The following is an 11,939-nucleotide window of genomic DNA, read 5'->3' on the forward strand; positions in this document are numbered from 1 at the left end:
CGGCTACCGAGTAAGAGGCTCACCAGCTCATTAGCAGCCCTCTGACCTTTGACCAAGCAGCCGACAAAGCAATCCCATGCCACTTGCGCGTTCACTCTGATTTGCAACAATAAGACAAGACCTGGATGGAAAGATGATGGAAAACTCTACTGGAAATGGACTAAGAGTTACACTCTTCCCTGGGCAGAGAACCAGGGAGTTCAGAATGGAGAAAGAAGCACACAGATCCACCAGATCCTCTATGCAGTCCTTGCTTACTGTATTTTTATTTTCATTTAGATAAAAAAGAGAGAGATGATTACACAGAAAACACCAACATCTGCAGAATTACAAATTAAGCAAATGCAACGGGAAACACACGTTTCAGTCCCTTTCTGGTGCTCTTTTACCATCTGCTCTCTTGGAAGGAACTCAGGAGCTGTAGTACTTGAGGAGATTCTCATCCGTAGGTTTGAGGATTTTCACACAGTCCTTGCTTACTGTGTTTTAAATTTAGATAAAAAAGAGATATTACACAGAAAACATCAACATCTGCAGAATTACAAACTAAGCAAATGCCATTGGAAACACGTGTGTTTCAGTCCCTTTCTGGAGCTCTTTTACCATCTGCTGTCTTGGAAGGAACTCAGGAGCTGTAGTACTTGAGGAGATTCTCATCCGTAGGTTTGAGGATTTTCTTATCTGCCATATTCACTACCCACCCGGGAGCAAGACCAAAGAAAATCTGCCTTGGATCTTTTCGACTACTGAGCATTTTGAAGAGTTCGTCTTTAGTGATATCAGGTAAAATATAACCATACTTCTTGGCGAGCTCCAGTCTCGCTTCAGGAAATTCAGCAGGATCCGCCAAGTAACCGCGATTCCTTGCATCCGTGTAATAGGTTACCAGTGCCTCAGGGGGGAGCATTCGCTTGGGAATGGGTTGTCCACGAAGAAAGAATGGAATAGGTTTGCACAGAATTTCTAAAAAAAATGTTTAAGTAGAAAGAGATGCAAATACTGGCTATATACATAATGATTTTCTCTTAATAGTGGTATTCTTTTAATTATTGATTTTTAAATATTTCCAAGAGGAAAACTTAATTCCCAAAACTTTTTTTTTTTTTATTAAACAGGTTTGTCTTAAGTAAGCAAATGGAAACACTTGACTTTCCAAAGTCTGCATCTTGCAAGTCAAAGTTACTCCTGGATCACCAACAGCGAGTGAATTTCGAAACGTGGGAAACAGCATATTTAAGCCCCATGTGTTAAAAAACAAAACCTTTTTATGACAGACACACTGGCTGAGGTGTATGAGAAGGCGGAGCGCCAACAGCCACACCAGTAGTAGAAACCCCTCCAACAGGAAGCCAAGGGGGCTGCATAGCAAGTCAAACCCTTGTGTGGCAGTCAGCACGAGACCCCGAGGCAACAAGCTTACCCAGGCTTCGCGGGTCATAGAAGGCCGTCGTGACGACACCCCCGTTCTTCTCGATCGCAGCGATGGCCAGCTCTGAAGCCAGCTGTACTTCAATATTAACTTTTGCCTTAAAGGTGTCAGCACCCTGTCACCCGTCAAAACAAGGTCTGTGAGGAGACGGCTTGGCTACAAGTGAATTAATTACATGAGCTTCCCTTCTACACTGTGTCTTCTCCTCTAAAGGGCCTGCAACGTCACAGCTATTCCTACTTTAAATACCTCTGCTTTGAGGTCCTATCAAACACCAAATTCTTCCACGTTTTTTTAGGCCAACTTGTTTTACCAATTTTCATTCCCTATGAGCAGGGATGACTAGAATTCCATTTTATGCATTTGGCGGGCACCAACATAAATACACATTCCCATCACTTCATTAACAGCAGATTGTTTAATCCTCAAAACAACTCTAAACCAACAGAATCACTGCCACACCAATGTCAGACAGCAACACTGAACCACAGAAAGGTTAAGCAACTTGCCCAAGATCACAAAGCCAGGGAGTCTAGTCCCAGCGCCTTCGTTCCCAACCACATTATGCCGCGTGACACAAATAAAAACTTACCTTCCTGACCCATAAGTAAGCAAGAGGCCAAGAGGTGGTTAAAGAGGGGGGCAAGTGGGCTCGAGCCAGAAAAAGAACAAAGTATCTGAGCTTGGGAGGGGCCAGGCCCCTCTAGGGAAAGGGGCAGAGACAACAACAAAAATAAAAATAGTACTCAACTTTTTTAAGTCCTGTCTGGGCACTTTCATTAGGATGTGCTATATTTTACTCTAATTTCAAAACAGATTCTGACAAAATAAAAAGATGGCGGCACTACCATTCTTTTTGCAGTAATAAAATTTTTTTTTGCTATTTTGGTGCAGCCGAAACAAGCTGGCTCCCAATTTCAAAATATTCCATCAATTCTAAGATACATTTTCTCACGTTTTTCCCATCTCTGATACTGGTAGGCATTTTTACAGTCAATGGCACTTTTGACTCAATGAAACAAAGTCGTCATATTATTTGAGATTTCTAATTACTATTCCACAGATTGCTTAACCATTTCCCTATCCTTGGGCACTGGGGTTAGTTCCAGCATTTTCAGTGTTATAAGAAGAATATTTAGCATTTGATTATATCAATTAGGTTTCTTTTGTTTTTCCTTAGGACTTCTGTTCCCAAATTGGTAATGTTGTGCTGAAAGAGCAAAAGTGTCTTATTATCCACTATTTACTACAAATCTGAAATCCAGAAAAGGGCAAGCAGTCTACAGAGCTGTAAATAATGTATAACTGTACTTATTCAACCAATGTCCTGGTGTAGATTTCAGAATGATTTTTGCTGGTTTAATCGACACATGCCTGAAAGCTGTTGGGATGTGCAAGAATGTCTGGTGAGGTCACGGGTTTTTCCATGTGTTAATCTACACTTGTGTTCCCTTATACGCCTCAAGTAGAATACTGAGGCTTAACGGTGTATTTGGTATTCTCTCCTCAAATCATTTTATTTGGAAAATTTTTATCCACAAGTGTACTTTTTCAAAGGAATCTAAAAGGTTTTCCCATAAACTATGCTTCCCTCTAGTGGACACTAAGTTACTTACACAGCAAAGTCGGATTACTGACATACAAGAAACAGGTAGTTGATTAACACTCTACACGTTTATTTGCTTATGGAACTGCCGGCCAACTTCTACAAACAGAAAACTGCTTCCCTACAATTAGAACTGGATTTGATTCATTTCTGTCTTCCATAAATACTGAGTGACTATCACAAGCCAATATTTCCAACGTTGAAAATACAGCAATGAATCACAGTACATGCTCTCAAAGAACTGACATCACAATGAGGAAAACAATGAAAAATAAATGCATTACTTGGTAATAAGTGTCAGGTATTCATACACTCAAAGAAAAATCCTTTGGGCAGAATAAGGCAGACGATCGGGTATGAAGGTATGAATGTTCCTTTATAAAGAATGTCAAAAACATCTTCCTACTAGGATGACATTTGAACAGAGAACCAAAGAGAGTGAGGGAGAAATATGAATGGGTACACAGGAGAAGAACATCCCAGGACCAGGGAACAGAGCCGCCCCTGCCTCCCGCCACCAAGAGCATGCAGCTTTCTAAAACCACAACGAGTATAACACGATCGCCACTACATAATGTTTATGACAACTCAAAAGGGATAAAAATAAAGGAGGCAGAGTGTCAATTATATGGAAATCAGAAATAGCCATCTATGTAACTCCAAAAAAATCTAATTCAGACTTACCTCCTCTACCAGCTGGACACCATAATCCCTTTTAGATGGCTGGATGGTCACGCCTCTCCCATTGACAAGTTGGGTTAAATCAATAGGTTGTGTAGGATCAACTCGACCCAAATCAATAAGATACTGCAACCTGTTGAGACTCAAAGGCTGATACTGGCGTCTGAAGCTACACAAGAAAGTAACAGTGGTTGGAAAGCTCAGTCAGACTTACCTTCCAGCAAGATCTCCAGATCAACTCAGAGCTTTGTTTTCCTCCATCAATTTATATGGTTTAACAAAATAAACCCCCTGAATATGGCATAAACATGTAATATTCCTTGATTTGGGGGCAATGAAACAAAACCAGTAAGTACTTACTTTGTTTCACCAACAATCATTTGCCTAGGCATCTATTTCACTCATTTACACAAATAAATAAATATGTGGAAAATTTAACCCACTATGTAAATTATACATTAATGGAAGTCAAAGTAATGGTGATTACCATTTATTGGATGATGACAATGAGTCAGATTTTATATATGTAATCGCCCTAAACCTCGCGAGCAGGCACCATTATCTCCATTTTGCAAGTCTTAGTGCAATGTCTGGCTTTTTCCCCAATTCAGGCTAAACTTCATTACCAAAAATGGTTCAGAGAAACAGCAGTGAAAGTTTGCCTCAAAGTGGAGTTAAATTTCTACCAACCTATTTTTAGGTAATTCTCAGTGAGAATTAGGTACTTTTACACTAAGAAGCAAAGCAAACTTACCTATGTCCTTCATTAAACCCGTATTTTGGGATTCGAAGGTAAAATGGAGTCTGGCCTCCTTCAAAGCCCAGCCGGGGCCGGGTTCCTCTCTGTCGTTCTCCCTTGTGGCCTCTGCCACATTTCCTACCTCTTCTCTGACCTCTTGGTCGTCTTTCCTGCAAGGGAAGAAGAATGTTTTATGATCTACAGATGCACTTTTTAAAATTGCATTTCACCTTTGCAATGTTATCTTTTGGTTAGGCCCTTCATTCATCCAACTAAGCAGGACTAGCCAAGCCCACTACGTGCCAGGCACCATCCTAGCTCCTTTGAAGTCCAAACACTCCACATAAGCAACTCTGCCTCTGAAGATGTAGCTAATTCTTGCAACCAAACTCCAAGTTGTGTTTCAAAGGGAAAGTTCCAAGAATGAGATGAAAAAAAGGAGACTGTGACAGGTTGGAACTGAAAAAAAGTGTAGAATTAAACATCCACAACAAGCAAAGTTTGCATGATATGCAAGCGCATTTATTTTGGAATTAATTGTCAATATGCCATTGTTACCCATATACAGTGTTTTATTTAAATACCAATTTGTAAGGAAAATATTTTTCTTATTTTACATCCTGTCACTTCAGGAAAGCAACGAATTGATTTTTAAAGTGACAGTATGTCCATGACAGCTTTTCTAGCTATATTCAATGATTTGCAGAAGAGACATCAAATGTAATAAATCTTTCCCATGAAGATAAGGTATGATGGAAAAGCACTCCATGTTAAATCCAATTTTAAATGAGACAATCATTTGCACTTCCTGCGACCTCGCTCCCCCGCCCTAATTAACGTAATTAACCCTCTAAACCTGAACCTTACCGAGAACTGGGACCACGTGAGCAGGTTTTCCCGCGTCACCTAAGCAGAGGGGCTCAGGGGCCCCTGGTTCCCCCAGTGCCTCTGGACCCGCGACCCCGAGGGCCCCCGCGCCGCCCCCAGCCTTACCGGTTTCCTGGAGCCCGGGTTCGGCCTCAGGTTAGCCAGGCTCACACGGGGCAGTGCCCGCAGTAAGTCCAGGGCCTGGGGCCCTCCGCCCCGCACCGGGCCGGCCATGACCCGCACGCCCGCCGAGCCGCAAGGGCGCCGGGCCGCTAGAGCCACGTAATTTCCGGCGCTGCTTTACGGCCGAGGCCCCGCCCCTGTCGTGCTGCCGGCCTGCCGCGCCGCGCCGCCAGCCGCGGGGCATGCCGGGAGCCGGGTGCAGTCGCGGCGGCGGCAGGTGTGCGAGGGTGTGGTCCTCGCGGTGGGCCGGCTTTACGTTTAGTTTGTTGGGGATGGGATTCTATTTTGAGAGGTCGTTCCTTGACCTTGGTTCGGAATGTGCTGTGTTCTCTTCCGCCGCACAAAGCACGCGTTGAAAACGGTGTGCGTTAGAGGGCTTGGAGTCACTGGCCTGATGTGTCTCCCAGTCTGGTCCTTAGAGGCGCAGGGTCTTCTCCGAGCTCCACGTGGGGCCCAGAATAAGATACCCTGGGCGCTGAAGTACTGGCTTGGAGCTGAGCCAATTATACGCCCTGTCCTCTGAAAAGAACTGCACAACGGAGAGTTGTGGGTATTGTTATTTGGGGCAAGATGAGGGCTATAGCCTGGGAGATAGCCCCTCAGCTCCGAGGAAATGCTCCGGAGAAGGTCAGTATATATGTGATTTACGTGAAGGGAGGTACGTGTCATCAAGCACACATGTTGGCAGAGGCGTGCTGCTGGTCACAAGGAGATGTCTCCGTTAATGATTCTAGTGCTCTTCTAGATACAAGGAGATGCCAGAATTTGGGCTCATAAAATCTTCTGAAAATGCCTATCTGAAAGCCTGTTCTGCCAGTTTTCCCAGAGCAAAGCGCGCCTTACTTCTGATCTCAGCCCTCAAGTCTTTTCAGGGGGTGTTGGAGGTCAGTGGCTGCAGTGGCTACTGACTTCATCCTTGTAGAGGCAGATGGCAAGTTCCGACTTTTAGTTGGCAACCCTGAGATTCGAAAATAATACCCAGGGTCGAGCTATTACAACGGCTGGCTGGTACCAACCCGTGAATAGGACTCAAACTCTGCATCCTGTCCGAGTGCATCTGTGTTGCTTTGACCAAGTCACAGACATGCTAACTTCACTTGCTGTTAATAACGAAGGAGCCACGCTGAGCGCTTGGCTATGTGTCAGTCGCTTGCTGAGTCACCCTCATTCGATTCATCAACTAAACAACCCCTCGTGGGGTAGATGTTATTACCTTTCAGACTTGGCAAGGGCGGTAGCTTGAACGACGTCTCATAGCAAGCAGCAGAGCCAGGATTCACACTTTGCCTCCTATTACATAAGTGGTATTTTTTATAATATAAAGTTGAATATCTGCAGCACAAAATACATAACAATATTTTCACTCAAAAGTATCGGCTTCCCTATTTTTGTCTTAAGTGAGTGTAATATAGACCATGCTCTTTTCTTTTTCTTTCTTTTATTGTTCTTTTTATGTTTCACTGTCTTGCTCGGGGGTTGTTCCTGCTGGTCCCTACTGTTGATCACAAATAGTGAAGGTGGAAATAAATTTTTGGAGGGCAACTACTTCGATGTTTAACTAAACATTTTTGAAGTTATTTTAAATCAAGTGTGAAAAACTACAGAGGGGACTCCCTGGCGGTCCAGTGGTTAGGACTCTGTGCTTTCACTGCTGGGGCTGAGTTCTATCCCTGGTCAGGGAACTAAGATCCCACAAGCCCCGTGACGTGGCAAAGAAAACCAAAAAACACAGAAAGAAAAAGTTGGATTCATTATTTGAGCAATATTTATGAGCAAGACACTGAACTTGTTACTGGAAAATATACATGGATGAAGTCAAACAGGATCTTGCTCCCAGATTGTTTGAAATCTAGTAGGGGAGATTTTCCAATAATAATTATTATTATTTTTGGCTGCACCACGCACTTGTGGGATCTTAGTTCCCTGACCAGGGATCAAACCCGGGCCCTTGGCAATGAAAGCGTGGAGTCCTAACCACTGGACCATCAAGGAATTCCCCAAGAATGAATATTTTTGAAAAGTTAAAAAAAAATTAGGCTTCTTGTAGAACTAATAGCACTACAAGAGAAATACAAATATGTGAGTTCTATAAAACAATATGAAGATAAAAGTCCATACTATTTAGAAGTGTAGAAAGAAATATAATGAAAAAAATAGAAGCTAGTTCCTGCCTTTAAGGGTTTTCAATTCAATATATTTCATCATCTTTCTATGAGAAATTTCATACTTCTGGGAAGAAAATTGCAAGATATGTTGCAAAATGTGTCCTAATCTACAGAAAGATACACAGTTTTCCCCCTATCTAGAAAATCATTGTTTGCACTAAGTAATGAGCTTCTGGATGAGTGTTAGTTCCAATAATATTTTTTATCATCGAAAAAAATTTTTATTGAATAATTGAGATACAGGAAATATAAAACAGTGTGCTGCACTTCTGTGAAGCAGATGCTTTTTGTTGTATACGTTATGTAATGTTATTGTGGACATCAGTTAATAATAGTGGAAGTAATAATTGTAGGCTACATATTTGTTTAACCCATATGCAACATGTTGACCAAGCATATAAAACAGTCAGAATAATTGGATGAGTCTCATCTGTGTTGTAAGAATGTAAATTAAGGGTGTGTGGTGAATAAGTCATCGATCTTTAAGCCTACAGAAGTTTTACATCATCATTATCGTTGCAGGATAATATTTATTAAGCACCCACATGCTTGGGGTGTTGTCCTAGCCCCTGTTTAAATCACATTAAGGAGACCTTGTAATAAGAAAACATCTCAGCAACTATGTAAGAGTCATCCTGACTCCAGCCCTGGTTAAGAGTGATTACTGAGTCATGATATAAAAGAATGAAGTGAACCCTATAAAGATGCTATAATTTGAAGTCCATTGGGAAGGCCCTCCTTCTCATACACTCCCAAATAATCGCCCCCACCCCCCATTCCAGTGCTTTGACAGTCTGTCAATATAGATTGATTCCTTTTAGCTAATTAATTAAAATAAGAATTTTCAAGGATGTCAGAATGGGAGTCGGGGATGAAAATAAAAGGGGATAAATTCATCACACAAGGTACTGTGTATGAACCATAATGATAATACACTATGAAATGAAGAGTCACATCAGGACTTCCCTGGTGGTGCAGTGGTTCAGTATCCGCCTGCCAATGCAGGGGACATGGGTTCGAACCCGGGTCCAGGAAGATCCCACATGCTGCGGAGCAACTGAGCCCGCGCGCCACAACTATTGAGCCTGCGCTCTAGGGCCCCATGAGCCACAACTACTGAAGCCCGTGCTCCACAACAAGAGAAGCCACTGCAGTGAGAAGCCTGCACACTGCAAGGAAGAGTAGCCCATGCTCTCTGCAGCTGGAGAAAGCCTGCACGCAGCAACGAAGACCGAACTCGGCCAAAAATAAATAAATAAATAAAACAATAATAAATCAAAAAAAGATCAACTCAACTGTTTCTGAGATTAAAAAACAACAAGACAAAAGCATGCACATAAAAGTCTCCCATCTCATCTCCCTAAATGAGGTCACACATTAAATAATATTTTGGCAGGGATGGATGGGAACAGGAGGAAAGGAATTTCAGCGATTCAATTATTACTGACAAGTCATTTTTAGAATGGGACCAAGAATAGGCTCATTTTGTGAAGATCAAAGTTGAGTAAAAAAAACTGGAGATGTGATTTTTCTTAGTGAAGGAAGGAAGGAAGTCAAGGGTGGAAAAGAAGTGAATGGCTTTGATATTGGGAGACAACAAATATTGAGAGACAGAAGAGAGCATGCAAAGGGTTGAAAATAAATGTCACCTTCAAAAAAAATTACCTAGTTTTATCAAAGGTCGGTCCTGACTCAAAGGTCTTCATGCACACCTAGATAATTTTTGTTTTGATTTTATCATAGTACATAAGGCATACATTTGTTATGAAAAAAATGCAGTTGTACAAAAGGGCCTGTGCTGAGAAGCAGGAGTTCTTCCTAGGCAATCACTTGTCACTTTCTGTTTCTATTTCTTCTGGTGATTGCCTCCATATTTACAAATTAAAATCTCCCTACACTAATTGTTTTTATCAACTTTTGACATTGTATATTCACTTGTCTTATGATAGCTGAAGATTTATAATAAACTACTTCCTTCTAGTGTTTTCTTTTCTCTCGTGGTAAACTGTGTGATTTAAATAATATAAGAGCTTTAAATAATATAAGAACTATTTCTTGGATGTTCAAGTTTCAGAAGTATGTATGAGGTCCTCTGAGTAAGATGAAGATACTGACAGCCTCACCTGTCACTCCTTTGCCCCTTCTCGTTTCCAACTTCTGTTAGCTGTCTATTTATTAACAATTTACTGACAATTTAATCCATTGTCATGAATTAGCAATATACCTGTAGTACATAAGGCATACATTTGTTATGAAAAAAATGCAGTTGTACAAAAGGGCCTGTGCTGAGAAGCAGGAGTTCTTCCTAGGCAATCACTTGTCACTTTCTGTTTCTATTTCTTCTGGTGATTGCCTCCATATTTACAAATTAAAATCTCCCTACACTAATTGTTTTTATCAACTTTTGACATTGTATATTCACTTGTCTTATGATAGCTGAAGATTTATAATAAACTACTTCCTTCTAGTGTTTTCTTTTCTCTCGTGGTAAACTGTGTGATTTAAATAATATAAGAGCTTTAAATAATATAAGAACTATTTCTTGGATGTTCAAGTTTCAGAAGTATGTATGAGGTCCTCTGAGTAAGATGAAGATACTGACAGCCTCACCTGTCACTCCTTTGCCCCTTCTCGTTTCCAACTTCTGTTAGCTGTTTACTGACAATTTAATCCATTGTCATGAATTAGCAATATACCTGTACACTTTCAATCATCATTTAGTGTAAATAAGAAGCTACAACAATTACTGTATTTGCTCTTTCTAGACCAGTTTTCAGTATTTCCCTCTTTCCTGGCCCCAGAGAACTGGCTTTCAGGTTGATAGGCTTTCTTTAAATTCATGACCATAAACTTCAAATTGGTCATCCTACCTCAGTGTTCTAGAAAACTTACTTTTTCACTCTCCATGATGACTATTTTGTATCTACTCTCCCTCTCTCTCTCTGTCAATGATTTTCCTTTATACTTTAGAAAAAGAAGTCACGAGATGGAGAATTTCTTCCACATCCCACCAGTCAATGTACAGTCCCTCCTAGAACAGCATTCATCCTCTATATCCTATTAAAGAGAAGGAAGTGGCCTTTCTCCTGCTAATGGTCAGTCTTTCCACCTGTGATCTGGACTCCTCCCACCTGCTTAAGAATTTTGTAGTTTTGTAGTTTTCATATCCCCTTTCCTACATTATCAATCTCTCCTTGTACTGCTAATCAGAATATAAAAATGTAAAATGGTGCAGGCTCTTTGGAAAACAGTATGGAGGTTCCTCAAAAAGGAAAAATAGGGGACTTCCCTGGCAGTCCAGTGGTTAAGACTTCGCACTTCCACTGCAGGGGGCGTGGGTTCAGTCCCTGGTGGGGGAACCAAGATCCTGTGTGCCGCACAGTGCAGCCAAAAAAATTTTTTTAATTAAAAAAATTTTTTTAATTAAAAAAATTTTTTTAATTAAATTTTTTTAATTAAAAAAATTTTTTTAAGTAAAAATAGAGCTACGTTATCTGGCAGTCCCACTCCTGGGTATATATCCAAAAGAACTGAAATCAGGATCTCGAAGAGATATTTGCACTTCCACGTTTACTGCAGCATTATTCACAGTAGCCAAGACATGGAAACAACCCATGTGCATTGACAGACAAATGGATAAAGGAAATATGGGACAGACCTACAATTAAATATTATTCCAACTTAAAATTTAAGGAAATTGTACCATTTGTGACAACATGGATAGATCTGGAAGATGTTATGCTGAGTGAAATAAGTCAGTCACAGAAGGACAAGTACTGCATGATTCCACCTATATAATGTATCTAAAATAGTCAAATTCATATAAGTAGAAAATAAATTGGTGATTGCTAGGGATTAGGGGTGGGGTAAATGGAGAGTTGTTGGTGACTGGGTATAAAGTTCCAGGTATGCAGAATGAATACTATCTAGGGATCTATAAGATCTAGAGGGCTTCCCTGGTGGCGCAGCGGTTGAGAGTCCTCCTGCCGATGCAGGGAACACGGGTTCGTGGCCCAGTCCGGGAGGATCCCACATGCCGCGGAGTGCCTGGGCCCGTGAGCCATGGCCGCTGAGCCTGCGCGTCCGGAGCCTGTGCTCCGCAACGGGAGAGGCCACAACAGTGAGAGGCCCGTGTAACGCAAAAACAAAACAAAACAAAAATCTGTTAAGATCTAGAGATCTATAACATTACAACATTGTGCCTATAGTTAGCAATGTGGTGTGTGCTTAAAAACTTAAGAAAGTAAATTTTTTTTTTTTTTTTTTTTT

General features: G+C 41.2%; 1 protein-coding gene and 1 long non-coding RNA gene across 2 annotated transcripts in view; one reads left to right on the plus strand and one right to left on the minus strand.

Moving 5' to 3' along the window:
• Nucleotides 1-579: 579 nt before the first annotated feature.
• MRPL15 (mitochondrial ribosomal protein L15) lies at nucleotides 580-5,607 on the minus strand. Its single transcript, XM_007122042.4, has 5 exons — nucleotides 5,449-5,607; nucleotides 4,471-4,625; nucleotides 3,720-3,885; nucleotides 1,421-1,544; nucleotides 580-963 (listed from the first exon to the last, which is right to left on the minus strand). The coding sequence occupies exons 1-5, from the start codon at nucleotides 5,554-5,556 to the stop codon at nucleotides 626-628; spliced, it is 891 nt and encodes a 296-aa protein (XP_007122104.1). The 5' UTR covers nucleotides 5,557-5,607; the 3' UTR covers nucleotides 580-625.
• A 118-nt stretch (nucleotides 5,608-5,725) lies between these two features.
• LOC114487883 (uncharacterized) overlaps nucleotides 5,726-11,939 on the plus strand; it is an 8,280-nt gene continuing 2,066 nt past the window's right edge. The window contains exons 1-2 of the long non-coding RNA XR_003683402.2: nucleotides 5,726-6,132; nucleotides 10,641-10,765. This is a non-coding gene — a long non-coding RNA (uncharacterized lncRNA). The remainder of the gene's footprint in view (nucleotides 6,133-10,640; nucleotides 10,766-11,939) is intronic.

Source organism: Physeter macrocephalus, chromosome 15, assembly GCF_002837175.3.
Source record: "Physeter macrocephalus isolate SW-GA chromosome 15, ASM283717v5, whole genome shotgun sequence".
In the NCBI taxonomy this organism is placed as follows: Eukaryota; Metazoa; Chordata; class Mammalia; order Artiodactyla; family Physeteridae; genus Physeter; species Physeter macrocephalus.